This window comes from Nylanderia fulva, unplaced genomic scaffold (assembly GCF_048542155.1).
Source record: "Nylanderia fulva isolate GAGA-0341 unplaced genomic scaffold, ASM4854215v1 Scaffold62, whole genome shotgun sequence".
Classification (NCBI taxonomy): Eukaryota; Metazoa; Arthropoda; class Insecta; order Hymenoptera; family Formicidae; genus Nylanderia; species Nylanderia fulva.
In genome coordinates, this window is record NW_028190721.1 from 33,102 (window position 1) to 51,414 (window position 18,313).

The 18,313-nt window shown below is 27.0% G+C and overlaps 1 protein-coding gene across 1 annotated transcript; it reads right to left on the reverse strand.

The window, feature by feature from the left end:
* Positions 1–472: 472 nt before the first annotated feature.
* Positions 473–16,385, reverse strand: LOC114937708 (aminopeptidase N-like). The gene is made up of 10 exons (XM_085488083.1): positions 16,211–16,385; positions 11,594–12,077; positions 10,827–11,288; positions 10,111–10,294; positions 9,683–9,821; positions 7,084–7,165; positions 4,674–4,978; positions 3,218–3,498; positions 934–1,124; positions 473–797 (listed from the first exon to the last, which is right to left on the reverse strand). Exons 2-10 carry the CDS (start codon positions 12,031–12,033, stop codon positions 473–475), a joined length of 2,409 nt encoding a protein of 802 aa, XP_085344209.1. The 5' UTR covers positions 12,034–12,077; positions 16,211–16,385.
* Positions 16,386–18,313: the final 1,928 nt, after the last annotated feature.

The window sequence follows — 18,313 nt, forward strand, 5'->3', positions numbered from 1 at the left end:
GTGAGAATTAAAATTATTAATAAACACTACAATTGATATAAATATTATAATATTGCACATGAAATTATAGTGTTATAATAAACAAAAAATTAAATTAATATTAATTAAGTCAATAAAATTCAATTATTACTTTTACTTTTAATTTGATTATTATAATGTTTTATATAATATTAATTAACTTTTGACGTTTTTTTATAAAATATTTTTCATTTACTAATTTTACGTAATCGTATTTTTAACAATGATTAATTATTACTTATTATAAATTTATTCAAATTATTTGAATTACTTAATATAATAAGTTATTAAATTGCATGTATGATTATCTTTGTGAAGATATTAAAAAATGAACAATTTTCATCATTTTTAAGATTATATGATCTCATACAAATAAGTAAATAGATGCTGTTTCTAGTACAGTGATCATGTATAAAATCTAAAATAACATAATTAATAAACACAAATATTTTTTTTACAAATAAGTAGCTATTAAAAAATTCAATATTGTCATGAAAAAAAAATTATCGAATATGTCCTCTAGGATAATTTGATTATTCGCATGCTTCGTAATAATATATAAGAAACTGTTAAGAATATATTGATTTTCTTTTTTAAAATTAGATTTATATCTTAAATAGTTTTTAATCATATCAGCATCTTCAGTGCAAGCCAAGTATTCTAAAAATTTAGTGTCATTTTTTGCAACACCTATAGCATACACTGATTCCCAAGTCATTTTGTTGGTATTTATCATCAAACCTTTACAATATGTCCATTCCTTCCACCATGGCAAAACCCTATAACATAAAAAAAATTACATTTTCTTATTAAAGATTAGCATATGAATATCTTGACCAAATTATTTAAACATTGTAGGTGATACCTACAGAAGAATTTGATTAAGAAAGGCTAAAAATATGTAACAATAGTTACTTGTGTTTTTCAAGATCTTGGAGATGTTGTTCTAATTTATTGTTGGCTTCTTTCTTACAAGTGATGTCATCAAGAAGACATGTCCATTTTGCAGCTTCTTGTCGTAAACACGTTCTAAAATCGTCTCTATCATCAATTTCTTCATATTTGATTGTTTCAAGTACAGGGTATAATATGTTATTTACTCTTTCCTAAAAATCGTTAATTATATATTTATTTGTTTATATTATAAATGTATTTAATAATAATTATATTTTTCTATTATTTTTCAATAGATTCTTAAAATATTATATATTTTTTCTTTTTCTATAAAACAAAAATACATACAAATTCATTTATAGATGCTATCTATTCACGTACATATGTACGCCCAGATAGCACAAGCTATTCGAAAATAATTTATTTGTACGTCATCAATTTCGAGTGTCTTTTCAAATACATATAGAATTCATTTTGTAAATTGAATTCTATATGTATTTGAAAAAGGACTCGAAATTGGTGACATTCAATAAGGTGACACACAAATAAATTCTTTTCGAATACCTGTGCTATCTGGGCGTGCAAATATGTTATATGTATATGTACGCGAAAATATGATTTAATTTATGCGAAATGTTTATAATATTTAATAGATATTAAAGTTTCATATACTATTTATTAATCATATTTTATTTTTAAATAAGGTATAAAATATTAGGTGCGCAACTAAGTTCTCGCTGTTTTTTTTATGAAAATGCAACTTTATTGTGAAAAAATGGTTACAAATGAATCATTCAAAGTATTGCCCATCGTTAGCCACAACTTTTTCCCATCTTTCTGGCAGAGCTCGAATACCGTTACGGTAAAAATATTCGTCTTTTGAGGCTATCCACGAATCAAGCCATTTTTTGATGTCTTCATATGAGCGGAACTGCTGATCAGCCAGACCATGTGCCATCGAACGGAACAAGTAATAATCGGACGGCGCAATATCTGGGGAATATGGCGGGTGGGGTAGGACTTCCCATTTGAGCGTTTCCACGTAAGTTTTAACGGGTTTGGCAACATGAGGCCGAGCGTTGTCATGCAGTAGAATCACTTTTTCGTGCCTCTGCTCGTATTGTGGCCGTTTTTCGCATGCAATCGCTTGGAAATGGCTTGGCGGGTAACTCCTAATGCTGAAGCAAGCTGTTCTTGCGTTTGGCATGGATCCTCATCGAGCAATGCCTCCAATTCAGCGTCTTCGAAGGTTTTTGGCCTTCCTTCACGCGGACGGTCGTCAACATCGAAATCACCGTCTTTGAAGCGACGGAACCAATCACGGCACGTTGTTTCACTTAGAGCAGCATCTCCGTAAACTTTTTGGAGCTCTCGATGCGCTTCAGCCGCCGTTTTCTTCGAATGAAATAAGAAAATCAACACTTCCCGCAAATGACGATTATTTGGTACAAAATCAGACATTTTCACACAACTAAAAGTATATGACGCCAAAACAAAATCATTAACATGTCAAAGCGGTTTGTATACCATATGTCTAAGCTTGGCTCGTGACGTTTTGGATATGTCAAAATCGACCAGCACTTACTGCTGGAGCCATCTATAGACAAACAGCGGGAACTTAGTTGCGCACCTAATATATATTTTTGAGAAATATATAATTAAATTTTTCGAACTATATATGTTTTATATTTTTTAAATGACTAACATGTTATATTTATATGAAGCCGATAATTGCATTCATTGACAAAGATTTTAAGTATCTTGCTATACATATATCCAAATACAATGTTATATACCAATAATATTGGTAGTAGTAAAAATCATAGACTTTTTGGACAGTTCTTTGGGTGAGTGATTATTCAAACTGAATTTGTTTGCACAGTAGTTTGCGACTTAATCGTATGTAAAATGTTATCGTTGCTGGATATATTTTTCTAAGTTTTTAAATTATTTTTGATCAATGAGTGTATAAGCAAATATTTAAAATATAATATTTTCATTGAAGGAGTGATGACAAATGTCGCTCATTTTTGAGACCTTAAATTTCAAACTTTTTTTCATCATAAATAATACTATTAGATGAAACGTTAATTCTAGTAATATTTCAAGCATATATAGATACGGTTCCGGAGATATGAAGAAGCGAATGTGATAGTTTGTCATCTTTGACTAGAAATCATCACTTTCACCCCCGTATCTCCGGAACCGTATAACATAAAAAAGTTTGAAATTTGAGGTCTCAAAATTCGACTCTATAAAACGGGCGAAAAAGCAGGTCATTTTGCCACTCTTTATTAATATTTACCGTAAAATATTCAGTTTTTTCTTTCAACACTGGAAAAGCACTACATATATATTCCAGAGCTTTAAAGAAAGGATACCATGCTATATAATCTTCTTCTTGATACAAATACGATGTGATGTTCCAGAATATATAGGAACGAAGATGGCCTGCTATCATTAAATTAAATGCATCATCGATAATTTGGGCACGATTAAGAACATGAATTTTCTTGTAATTATGGGAGTATAGATAATTTGTAATTCTTTGCCAATTCTCTTCATCATAGTTAACGCGATAATATCCTGTCGAATAGTAAATAAATTTTATCAATTCTTATTGTTCTGAATAATTTTATTATTATTTTACTTATTTTTAAACTTATTTCAATTTTTGTTTCATACTTTCTTTATATAAATTATAAATTAAAAACGTATCAAAAATTTAATACATATAAATAAAATGCAAATACATACGGAAAATTAATTTTTAATTAATAAGGACGCGTTACGAGGTGGTAAAGAAAGGTGAACGTATTACGAGGTGGTACAGAAAGTGATGAAGGAGGAATTAGTAGTATAAAGTAGTAAAGGAGGAAAAGAAGAGAGGAGGTATGAATATGGTCGAGAAGTGTGGATGTAAAAATGGAATTGAGAAAAAATAGATGGTTACGAAGGATTATAGAGTTGATGATAGAGATGTCGGGATGGTGAGAAAGGAGAATAAAAAAGATTTGATGGAAAGAAAAATAGGTGTTACGAGAGGAACGAGAGAGGATGTAGTGGCGGGAGAAGAAGTACGGTTGATGGAGAAGAAAGTAGGAGGGAGGAGGGTTAGGAGAACAATAGTGGAGGTAGTGGCAGAAGAAGAGATACAGATAGTGGAGAAGAGAGCGGAGGAGAAGAAAAGACAAACAGAGAGAAACAAGAGAAAGGAAGCGGAGGTAAAGAAGAAGTAGAAGAAGAGAAAGGAGAAGGTGAAGAAAAAAGAGAAGAGAAGAAGGAGGGTGGGGAAAAAGATGGGAAAAGTATTTATTGTAGAAATGTAGAAAGTGGTGGACAAAAAGGAATTTTTGGAAAAAGAGTGGATGCTGAAGAGATGTGGGATTGGGATAAATGTAGGTTTGACGATGGTGAAGAGGTAAGTAAAATGATGGCTAGAGGAAAGAGCAAAAGGAGAGAAATTAGGAAAAAAGTAGAAAAAGAGAATAGAAAGGGAAGGATCGAGGAAATGAAGAGAGTTAGAGATGATAGAAAGAAGAGAGATAAGGAGAACTGAAAAGTGGAAGGAGACGATTAGGAAAGGCGAGGCAGAGAGAGTAGAAAGTACGTTTTGTTTTTTATTAAAGGAAAGAAGGGAAAAAGGAGACGGAGGTTAAGGTCAAAGAAAGGAGAAAGGAGAGAATAAGAAAATGGCAATTATGTGTGTGTAATATAAAGACGAGGAATAAGACGTATTAAGTCCCTTGGTCAGTATTTACCAATTTGTTGCATATTGAATATCATCCAACCATCCTCATTAAATGATAATTTCAAATCTTCTGTCGCGCATACCATATGATGAGTAAAATTGTTAAAATTGAGAGACGCTTGCGTAGTAAAAGTTACAGGAAGACAGTTAATTTTTAATTTGTTGATATTTTGAATCGATACATTTGCTTTCCTATAATTTTGTGTTATTTTTATGATAGGACAATACGTTTCTATATGCCAATTATTCGTTATTTTTACAGCATAATCTGGTTTTTCTGCAGCAGCAACAATTTTATTCCAAAAATTTGGAGTACTTTGACGATGTAATTGGTCAAATTCACACAATATGTAAAATATATAAAAGAAAAAATAACAAATATGTTAAAATTGTCTATATAATGTTAATTTTATAAAAAATTGTAATATGGTAAATACTAAAAATCAAAATATAAAATTGCAAAATACAAAATATAAATTTATATATAAATATAAATTGAGTGTCAAACAGGCAATAAGAGCTAAATCGCGGATGACAGTGCGTTATCCCAACGAAACTAAATTTTTTCGTTGGAATTAAAAACCTGTGCACACAAAATCTCTTGTAGAGATTATTCCAATTTTAAATCTTGGCCGTGTTCAAGTAAAATTCAGTGCCTTGTGCACAGGTTTTTGATCCTAACGAAAAAATTTAGTTTTGTTGGGATAACGCACTGTCATCCGCGATTTGGCTCTTATTGCCTGTTTGACACTCAATTTATATTTATATTTATATTACAGAGGCTTGTTAAATTTTTAATAAATATATATATTTATATATTTTATATTTATATTATGATAATAAAGAATATAACATAATTTTAAATAAAAGAGTGATGGAAAATGTCGCCCATTTTTGGGACCTCGAATTTCAAACTTTTTTTTATGCCAAATAGTACTATCAGATAAAATATTAATCACAGTAAAATTTCAAGATGAGCATAGACACGGTTCCGGAGACACGGGGTAAAGTGATGATTTTCAGTCAATTTTATGAGAAATTATCACTTTCACTTCTTCATATCTAAGGAACCGTGTTTATGCTCATCTTGAAATTTCTCTGGGATTAATGTCTTATCATATAATATTATTGGGCATAAAAAAGATTGAAATTTGAGATCCCAAAATTCAACCTTATAAAATGGGCGGAAAAACAGGTCTTTTTGCCATCACTCTTTAATAACTTTATTCAATTTTTTAGGCATTATTAGCATTAATATAGATTATATTTGAGCAAACTATTGAGAGAGTTATAAAATTATTAAAAAAAGAAATAAAACAAATCAGACAAGTTGAAGACAAAACAAAAAGAAAAAAAATAATATAAAGGAAATTGTTTTACAAGAGACAAAAATAAAAATAGAGAAGAAATGAAAAAGAAATGTAAAGTGTTAGATATTTAAAAACCTGATAAATAAGACTAAAAAATAAATGTAACACAAAATGCAATTAAAAGAAAAGAAATTATTAGAATTATAGACCATATGATGAAATAAAGGAAAAATAAAAAGAGTAAAAACATTTAGAAATTATTTTAGACAATAACAGGTCATGAAACAAGAATAAAAGGTAATTATTGCGATATAGGGAGCCATCTCTGATTTCGATGATCTTGACATATGTTGTCAAGGTTACTGTCATGAGTAAGTATCAAAAGGTTTTAAGCGTCGCTCATTGTTTACCAAAAGTTATTAAAAAATAGTTTACAAAATAAAACTAATATTTGTGACATATATACATTTAAATGTATTATATGTTTGGACGCGTAATAAAGTAAAGGCGTGGGTCATGAGGGTGCTTGAGGCTCTGCCAGTCGGGGAAGAGGCTCCGCCTCTACCCCTGTAACCCCACTTTCCTCAAAAATATCTCTAACTCATTTCCGAAAAAAAAATTTTAAACAACATTTCTGATATTTATATAAGAATTTTTTGCTTTTAATCAAAATAACTGCTATATTTTAAAAACTTTTTTGTTAATAACTTTTTTATAAACAATGAGCGACGCATAAAACCTTTTAATACTGAAGACAGTGACTTTGACAACATATGTCAAGATAATCGATATCGGAGATGGCTCCCTATATCTCAATAATTACAAAATAAAACAACAATGTATATATGTATATGGAAAAGTGACAACAATAAAACAATTCTTTTTTCTTTCTACGGAAACAGTTTGCATAGAAAAAGTGATAGAATTAAAAATAAATCTAGTAGCAGAATTAGGAAAATAGCGGAATTGTTAGATTTAAAAAAATATTAGAAAATAATGTCAGAAGAAGCCGAAATATAAGGGACATTTTATAAAACTTCTATTGTAAAACATTATTTATATTACACAATTTTATTTTTCTGATTTTATATTTTATGTCGAATTACTCACGTGCTATTTATATATGAGCGAATGCTTTTCCGAAATGTTTCTTCGGTGAGGGCGTGTTGCAACATGCGCAATATAAAGGGTGCTATGATTTAGATCAAAATTATAAATTAGATATATTATAAATATATATTTACTATAATGATTACTTGTAAACATAGTGATTTTTTAAAGAAAAATGATATATTTGTATACCGGGTAATAATAGCGCAAGAGTAAAATGTTTTTTGTATTACACGTGCAGGCAAAGTGGCACTTTGTGTGCGTGTTTTCTCTGCGGAAAGCGGCCGATTTCCCACGCCGTCATCTAGCGGCGACGCGGTGAGTGAATAAGCCGCGTTCAAAGCCATTGTCTACGGCTGAAGCCGTAGTGGACAATGACTTTGAACACGGCTATTCCTGCACGGTGCCGCCGCAAGATGGCGATCAGCCACCTCGCGCACAGAAAACGCGCACAAAGCCACTTTGCTTGCACTTATAATACAAAATAGTATGTGTATCACGTGCGGATTGACAATTGTTCACTCGTGTGAAGGTGATCGCACTTGCCTTCGGCTCGTGCGTCCCCGCACTCGAGACCAATTGTCAACTTTCCACACTTGATACACAATATATTATTCATCGCACTGTTTATCCATTCTATTTTATAAGTAAACTCATTAATACTTACGAAGATAGCAAAACTTTAAAGAACCATTCAATTAATTCCCTCTACCTACATATGTGCGAGTATTACCAGACACTTTGTGTGTGTATTACCTTATTAATACAACTTATTATTTTGGTAATGAATATTGCGAAAAATCGATTTATAATAATTAAATTAATTTATAATAAATAATAAATAATTAATAAAAATTAAGTTAGATCCATATAAAAAAAGACATGAATAATCTTCAAATTACCTTGACAATCAACCTTCAGAAAAAAGTCAGTAGGGTTCAGTTGTTTGTCTTTAGGAATCATACTACTTTTATTTAAAACGTTTTTCTTTAAAAATCAAAGAAAAGTGAGCTTTATTGACCAACACTGGCTAGATGTAAAAATCTTTATTACAAAAGAGACGACGTTTCGACCCTAAATTGGGTCCTCTTCAAGCTCTTATTTAAAAAAATAAAAAACTACACGCTTATAATGTCAATCTATAATGAAAGATCGAATATAACACAAAATAATACGTTTAATATGGAACGAAGTGTTCCCTATGACAAACTGAACAAAACCAAACTTTATACGTATTATTTTATGTTATATTCAATCTTTCATTATAGATTGACACTATGAGCGTTTAGTTTCTTGTTTTTTTAAATAAGAGCCTGAAGAGGACCCAATTTAGGGTCGAAACGTCGTCTCTTTTGTAATAAAGATTTTTACATCTAGCCAGTGTTGGTCAATAAAGCTCACTTTTCCTTGGTTTTTAAAATTGGACTGGCAATTACATCTCATTTCTGGTTTTTCTTTAAAATAAACTGTTCAAAAGACCTTTGTATGGATATTTTAAAATGGAATAGTTGATGTATATACGCACGCACACATATACACACACGTACACATGCACACACATATTCACATACACACACACACGCACACGCTCACGGAAATGCGCATGCATACGCCCATGCACACGCGCGCGCATGCACACGCGCACGCACACATGCGCGCGCACACACACACACACACAAATTAATTTATTTAAAAATATACTTATGTACAAAGATTCATTGAATAATTTATTTTAGGGAAAAACGTTGTAGATAAAAGTTGTATGATTTCTAAATACAAACAGATGATCTATTAACATTTTTTAAAGGCTGCTTGGAAGATCATTTGAAGAATATTTAGGTTTTTTTAATAAATCTATTTTAATTTTTTTTTAATCGGTTTCTCGCAATATTCATTACCAAAACATTAAGTTGTAAGGATAAGATAATTATAAAGAGAATATTTTACTATATATTTTATATCTTTAACACATTACTTTACGAGTACATAATCGTAAATATCTCATGAAATATTGTTTTTCGTCAATCATGCGTCAATAATTTTGTATATAAAATAATGAGAAAAATCAATATTTTTTCAAAGAAACCCACATAGTTTTCAAGAAAAACTGTGTAGCGGCTAGTTGCAAATTACATACATACACATATGTATTGTTTATATGCATAAATACATTAAATATTAATGACAGAATATACGTTCATACGTGTGCGCGTGCGCCTTTGTGTGTGTGAGCGTGTGCATGTACGTTGCGTGAGCATGTGGGTGTACGTGTGTGTGCGTGTGTGTATGTACTATTGTAAAAATAAAATTTAATTAAAATTTAGATACAAAATTAATTATCTTCTAACTTTACACACATTTTAAAGTATTCATAGTTAAAAATTTAGGCAGATTATTTTATTATATATTACCTCTAATTGAATTAAAAATGCGTTTGTATGTGTGTGTGTGTGCGCGCGCGCGTATGTGTGTACTTTTATAAAAATAACATTTAATTAAAATCCAGATAAAGAATTAATTATCTTCTAACTTTACGCATATATTTTATTATTTTAATAGTTAAAAATTTACGCCGTATAGTTTATTATATTACGTATACCTCTGATAGAATTGGGAATTTCCAATAAACTGTTAACTTGTGAAGTAGAAGGCCGCATATGGTAATCACCATCCAAATTAAAAGAGTAATGTTGATTTTGAACAACAAATAAATTTATTATTCGATAATCTGGAAAAGTCTATAGAAAAAAAACAATTAGTATATCGATATCCGTTTTGATACTTGCATTAAATACAAATATTAATATTATTAACGTTACTTTATTGATAAAATAAAACATATCTTATCTTAGCAAACATATTAAATTAAATAAAATAATAAAATCTAAAATTTTGTAATATTAATTGAATTATGAATTTTGTAAAAAGAGTTTGATTTAAGAAAAACTTGTAATATATGAATGTATAAGTATTGTATCATTTACGAGAAGGTCGAAACGAGATTGCGTTCAAAATAATTAGAATAACCTTATTGACAGCATATGTTGCAAGCAATGTAGTAAGACCTTCTTTAAACCAAAAATCTGATACTGATGGATTGTTCATCATGTTAATAAACCATTGCTGTGTCACCTTACGTCCTATTAATTGAGTTACTTTAATTTTATAAGCAACAGGATATAAAGCTTCATTGTAGATGATATCTGTTTCTCTGGAAGTTATATTTAAATGTTAAGACTGAAAACTTTATAGAAAATGAAACTTTATTTTTGTTAGAATATTATAATTTTATTGTTAGATGTACGATTTACAAACTCATGGGTACAATTTAGCACACTAGTATTTTAAATCTATTCAAATAATATATTTTTTTATTTTTTAATTTAAATATAAAACGACGATAAATATCTGTTTATATGTATATCGTTGACAAAGAACAATAGTTTGAAATAAATAAAATAATGTCATTTCTTTTATACCTATAACTTTATTGCAGTTTTAAAATCTATCTTAAGAGGTACGATTTAGCATACATACTTTTCCATTTATGTACGCATAAAAAAAGTAAACTTTAATTTTGTAATAATATGAATAAAATTAATTTTACTAAAACTGTTTGTTTTCGCAAATCCTTATTTTGAACATTTAGAGAAACAAAAGAAGTACATATTTTCAAATTTGATAATTTTACATTTCTAATATAATTTTATTTTTAATGTAATATTAAGCATATATGTACTCACCTATAAAGAACTGGTCCGAGAATTATAGTGTCGTTGTCATGAAAATTCGGAATTAAAACATGATTTACCATCGAAATATGGTCCAAATGTTTCCATTCATTTATAAAAAACAACGTGATTGTTTCAACTACATTATTTGCAAATATCATGTCGATTACAGTATTATTTCTGCACCACATATTACTGATTTGATTTTCGATATAATTATATAATAGATAATTAGACACAATTATTGTTGGGTGATAAGTCAACATTACAGGTGTGAAAACGATGTGTTCACATAATATATTCTGCTTATATCTTTCAATAATCGTCTTTTTCAATGGCATATATGACAAAGCCGCACATTGATTACATTTTATCGAAATATTAAAGGTTGTTTGTAACAATAAATCCTGTTGATGCCAACATGGAAACAATCGTCGGTCGCTTATTATCTGGATACGCAGATTACCTACCCAACTATAATACATTTCAAAGACATATACTAATGAAATTTTTTCGACAAGCATCAAAATATTAGGAATTAAAAAATGTATAAATGTTATATGCGTCAACACATATTATATTTTATGACTTTATTTTAATAATAAAAATAAATATTGTTCCTTACTTCCCCCCACACACACTCACCCTTAGATTTAAATTCCGCGATATATAATAAGTTTTGGGACATTTAATACATAAATAGTATATTAATTAAAACGTCTTATGTGTAATTGCATATTGTACTCTTTTTTATTAATAAACATAAATTATTTACTTACGTAGATCCTTCTTTCACATCGAAAATTCTAAAGACTTTATCAGCAATACCAAAATATTTTATATTTAAGCTGTAATTTCCTGGTGATAACTCATTCTTAAATAAAATTTTAATTGTGTCTTTTTCAATATTATATGTCGGTTTATAAACTGTATCTTTATCATGCTCATGATATCTTTCAAAATTTTTAATTATAATTATATTTTTAATACATAATTGTTCTGAATGTAAATATATGTGTTTCGTTTTGTTAAGAATGTTTATGCTGATATTGTATTCTCCATAGAAAATATTTCCTTCCATAAATGTTGAAAGCATAATATTGTAATGCATTGGTATTACATAGTTTGATGGTTGATAGCATAAAGAATTACGAATGGAAGCCGTCGAAGCGATAAAAATTAATCCGCTACTTAGTAATAGTTTTAGAAATATCATCATGTCGGAGAAAAGGAATATTTATTTTAGATCTAGAAAACACACTGCTGGAAAACAAAAGATAAATAAAAAAATTAAATATATCTTTGATGTATTTTTAAATGATTTTTGTATATAAACAAGTAAATAAATATAAAAAGTATTAGAATTATTAATTGAACAACTATTCTAATTAGCGGAATATTATATGGTGAGCAAGTAATGTGCAAATTGCCATTTGTACAATTGTTTAAATATAATTATATATATATATATATATATATATACAAGTATGTATGTACAATATTTCAGTGTCGCATATTTTTTTGTATTTGTACAAATATATGTTTTTATATTTTCAACTTATTTTGACTTACCCAATATTTTGGTACAGTATGTTAATTGCAGAAGTATATTAATATAAATGATATAATTTTTTAAATTAATTGCAACAAATTAATGTTTTAGCAGTATGCAATGTTGGCAGAACACAAAATTTCACACATACTTTGTTACAATCTTTATATCTATCACGGTATGGTTTGAAAGATCACGAAAGACTGACTGATTCTCTGTACGTTTTATCGTGATAAATATATTGTGTAGGTCAACAAAATTTTGAGGTCGTTAATATGCACGTTTGCGTGTGCGTGTGTGTGTGTGTGGCAGCATTTGTGTGTAATAGTTGTCTTAATTAAACAACTTCAAATTTCGTTCAATTAATCAAATCAATTATGCATTATTAACAAATTTATATCCCGCTTATTTGAAAAAAAATGTAAGCAGTCTTTCTAGTTCTCTATTTCTAATAGTAATCAAATTAATATGCATTATTTACTAATTTATATTACTTATTTTGAAAAGCATTTTTACAAATAATATGGTGTAATATCTTGTAATATACTCATCGCTTTCGATAATTTTACCTTAATTATTTTCTTAATTTTATAATTTTAATAATTATCTCAATAATTCTATGCATCTTATTCATATTAAATATTTTTATGAAAATTAATATTCGCGACTCTTCTTCTCCTTGTACATATTTAAAATTCGCAATATATAATAATTTTTAAGACATTTAATACATAAATAGTATATTACTTACAATATCCTATGTAATTACATATTATATTTTTTTTAATAAACATTTATTATTTACTCACGTAGTTGTTTCTATTATGTCGTAAATTCTAAAGACTTTATCAACGGTACCATAATATTTTATATTTAAGATGTAATTTCTTGGTGATAACTCATCCGTAAAAGAAATATAAATTGTATCTTTTTCAGTATTATATGTCGGTTTATAAACTGTATCTTTATAATTCTCATATTTTTTAAAATTTTTAATTAGAACCATATTTTTAATACATAATTGTTCTGAATGTAAATATATGTTTTTCGTTTTATTAAAAATGTTTATGATGATATTGTATTCTCCATAAAAAATATTTCCTTCAATATATGATATTGTAATGCATTGTTTTATATATATTGATGATTGATCGCATAAAGATTCATTACGAGAAGAAGTCGTCGCAGCGATAAAAATTAATCCGTTACTCAATAATAGTTTTAGAAATATCATCATGACGGCAAAGGAATTTTTATTTTAGATATGTAAAATATTGTACAATTTGGACAAAACATAAATAATGGAGAAATTAAATATTGCTTTGATGTCTTTTTAAATCAAATCTTATATACAAACGAGAAAATAAATATAAGAAATATAAAAATTAGTAATTAGAAAATCATCCTCATTAGTAAAATATTATATGGTAAAAAAGCAATGTGCATATTTCCGTATGCACAATTTTTAAAAAATAAAATTATGTATGTATAAGTATAGTAAGCTATAGTTCTTATCAATGTATATTTTATTAAATCTTTCTAAATTAAAATACTAAATAATAGAGAAATTAAATATAACTCTAACGTCTTTTTAAATCATTCTTATATATAAACAAATAAACACAAGAGATATAAAATTATTAATTGGAAAACTATCCTAATTAGTAAAATATTGTATGGTGAAAAAGCAATGTGCAAATTTCCATTTGCAAAATTTTTGAAAAATAAAATCATATATGTATAAATATGATTTTCTATAAAAAAATTGTGTGTGTGTGTGTGTGTGTATTTCAGTGTCGCACATAACTGTAATTGACAGATATATACAAAAATTATATTCACAATTTATTGTATATTTTCTTTAAATAATTATTCTTATTATCAATAAATTATATACATTTAATATTTATAAAATATAAAGTTAGAATATAAGAATGTAAAATACATAAAATTAGTTGTGTGAAGCAAATTACTTTTATAAACACAAGAGCCATTACTTTTATATAAATATAAGCCTGTGTGTTTATTCAGAATAAGAACAAAACAGTACGATTACAATAAGGACTGAGCAGCGGTGGCACACAGAAGGAGAGAAAACATGTTTATTATTATTTTTCTTTATAGGTCTGTGTTATCTCTTCTTAAATTGTGTATTATAAACTCTAAACGGACAATCACTGAGAATAAAATTAAAATAAAATCAATATTAAATTAAATCAATTATAAACTTAATAATAAATATTATATAAATATATACAAGGGGTCCCAAAACTAGCAGTAAACCTGTTAATAGCAGATACCTCAGATCATTTTAGACGATTTTTCCTCAGCGAAAATGTCGAAGTATCAATACTTTTTTAATTATCAACGACTGAAATTAAATGGTTATTCACAAACTGAGCGTTGTGGAAATAAAATATTAATAAAACACATTCATCAATTAAATTTGAGTAGACTATACATTTAATAGAATTTTAATTTAAGACTTGATTGCAAAAATACATAATGGCAAATTTAGGAACATGCAAAACATATTAGTTTCCCGCGACATTTGCGGAGAAAAAATTAGCTTCAAATGATCCTAGAAAACTACTATTAACAGGTTTACTATTAGTTCCTACACATCCTGTATATAATGAAGTGTTTTTCAGATATTTCAAATTGAACACATGAATAAATATGTGTTAACAATTGCTTTAAATCTATATTATGGATTTCTTCATTCGATTGACAATTATAATATTTTACCATTTTACTCTATAATTTATATTTATTAAATCATTTTTATAATTTTTAATTGAATTGATACAATTTCTCATCATAGCCTTATTTTATTATTAAGTATTAAAGCTATAGTCCTTATCAATGTTTATTTTATCAAATTTTCCTAATTGAAATATTTTATATATATTCTCATCATCGATATACATGTAACATTATTGTGTTTAATTGTAAAAGTAAAAATTAAGTTTTAATCAGCAAATTTAATTCAATACCTGAAAATGTTTTAACTTTAATGGAGTACATTATTAAATCGATATGAACTATTGTTTATGCGTTTTTAATATAATATTAACTTATGCGTTTTGACCGTTTTATAAAATATTTTATGTGGCTAATTTTACGTAAAGTATTTAGTATCCTATTTTTAACTTATAAGGTTAATATAATTCTACTTATTTTTAAGTGTTGTATTTATATTTATTTCTCACTTAACAAAATTAATTTGTTCACATTTTTTATAATACATCATAGTTATCATAATGATGTATTCGATATATTCCCTTATTAGGGGATATATCGAATAAAAATTGAAAGCAATTGTTTTCTTTTTTTATTTTTCTTAATTATATAATCTTTAACAACAAAATTAATGTTAGATTTATTTTTAATGTTACAGTTATTCTATTCAATGTCAACACTGTTTAAAAATCATTTTAAATATTAAAATACACACAGATATTTTTTTTATAAAAAAAAGTACGACAACTTTTAGAAAATAGAATTTAATAATCTTGTAATAAAATGACAATTACATAAGTGTCTGTTATAATATTTATTATCTGTTATGTAAATTGTAGTATTTTTAAGTTTTAGAAGTAATTTATTTGATATCAAATTTTTGTAAGTCCAAAATTATTTCAACATTACAGTTTGTAAAATATTATAATATCGACATTATTTGAAATTATCTATGGATTAAAATTTGAAAATATTTTATAATAAAACTATTTTCTTTATACTTTCATGTTGGAAATTCTTTAAAATTCCGTTATAATGTATAATTAAATTATTTTGGTGTTTGTAAATAAATATATGTTTCGATATTTTAATTTTAACTTACCTAGTATTTCGTAACCAAATGTTAATTGGAAAATTATATTGATAAAATTTATATTTTTTTCTAAATTAACTGAAGCAAATTAATGCTTTAGCAATGTGCGCAATGTCGGAAGAATGTAATTATTCACACACACACTTTATTACAATTATTATGTCTACTACGATATGGTTCGAAAGACCACGAAAGACTGACTGATTCTGTATACGTGTCATTGTGATAAATATGCTGTGTTAGGTCAACATAACTTCTGAGATCGATATATGTATATTTGTGTGTGTGTATGTGTGTGTGTGTCGGTATTTGTGAGTAACAGTTGTCTTAATTAAACATTCAATTTTTAGCCGATTAATCAAATAAAATGCATTATTTTCAAATTTATATTACTGATTTTGAAAAACATGAAAGCAGTCTTTCCAGCGCTCTGTTTCTAATAGTAATTAATAAAATAAAATGTCGTATTTTTTTAACACTGAAATTTTTACAATTAGCACATAAAAACAAGTATTGTAATTGTTGAGTAAAAAATATGTAATACATCTAAGCATATATCTCTTGAATATTTAACATATGTATAAATTTAATAGAGTTATTAAGATATTTGCGTAAATATTTATGCTTTGGAAAAACAAATATTAATGTTGAAGGAACACAGAGTATAACTAAAATTATTAATATCCTAAACAGTAACATGCTGTTAAAAGTACTTTTGAAACAAGTTTTATAAGAAGACAATTAAACAATAGTTTTAATTACAGAAAAATATTTATAGAAAGATATAATTTTTCAGAGATTCAGAATAAAATATAAAAAGTTTCGTTATTTTCCAGAGCTTATTCACAACCTTTTATTATATAATTAAAAAATTTCATATAATTATATATTCATAAATGATTTTGTCATTGGTCTTTTTATTTTGTCAGATACTGCTTTCAGTCGAATTTTGGATAACAAGTTGCCCCGTTTTGCTTGAGAATAAAATTATTTTGAGTTATGAGAATTATTTTATATAATTTTGTATTGTTGGAAATAAAATAATGTTTTTATATTGATTTTAAGTTAGAATCTAAATATGACACTACTTTTAAAAACAAGGCATTTATTGACATACGTTATATGTATAAACTGTTTCGATAAATAAAATACGCTTCTAAAGTAACAGCGCACAATTGTTATAATAGTTATATCTCGTTGAAAGTAAGACTAGAGTAATTATTATAATTAAAAAATACTTATAAAAATACTAATAATATTATTACTTGATTTTATGTTTGTATAGTATCATTGTAGTAATATTTGTAATAACAATTAAAATATATTAAACATATGGGGTTTTATTTATGAAGTAATCCACTCAAATTTTCAAAGTTTTCCAATCACGCTGAAATTAGCAAAAAGTTTAGTCCTATCTAGTCCTATTTTATTTTATAGAAATAAATATCAATAACTAATTATTTATTTGCAAAAATAGAAGTTTTGTTTTTCTGGCTTTAGATTCGGATTCAGCGTATCAAATTACATTAAAAATGACTTTTTTACTTCATTTGTAAGGAAATAGTAAAAATTTGAATAAAAAAATACATACGATTTTTTATATAACTGACAAAACCAAGGTCATTAATTAACATTTTTCAAAATCGGCACACGGCATAAAAAACTGGATGCTTCAAGCTAAACTTTGGTACCTTTAAAGTTAAATTTACTTCAATACAATTTTGAGCGAGGGGGTGGCCGATTTGACGTGGAATGACCCATACATTATATATTTGTACATGTATATAATTGAATTCATAAGTAATGCATTCTAAAACAAAGCAAGACTATTTTTAATAATTAACTAAGTAGTACAGTCTTGAGTGCACAAATGATTGTTGATATACTAACATTTAAGTTGTATGTTTGTGTAAAGATATATATTTATAAGACACTTTAAGACACTTTAAGATACTTGTTTAAGATATATACTTTTGTCTTTTATGCCTTGTTCTCAATTATGACAGCGACAAATTATTTTTTTCTGTCTTAACGCACAAACATTTGCGTTAGATCACATAGCCTGTTTATTGTTCGAGTTATTTTAATATATGCAGCTTTATATTAGTATTA

Bases quoted from the DNA above. Each gene is read 5' to 3' on its own strand.
- LOC114937708 (XM_085488083.1), bottom strand. From the start codon at position 12,033: ATGATGATATTTCTAAAACTATTACTAAGTAGCGGATTAATTTTTATC. The intron at 10,295-10,826 runs GTGAGTACATAT...TATAACTTCCAG, and splicing joins CTCGGACCAGTTCTTTATAG to AGAAACAGATATCATCTACA. The intron at 4,979-7,083 runs GTGAGTAATTCG...ACATCGTCAAAG, and splicing joins CGCTCATATATAAATAGCAC to TACTCCAAATTTTTGGAATA.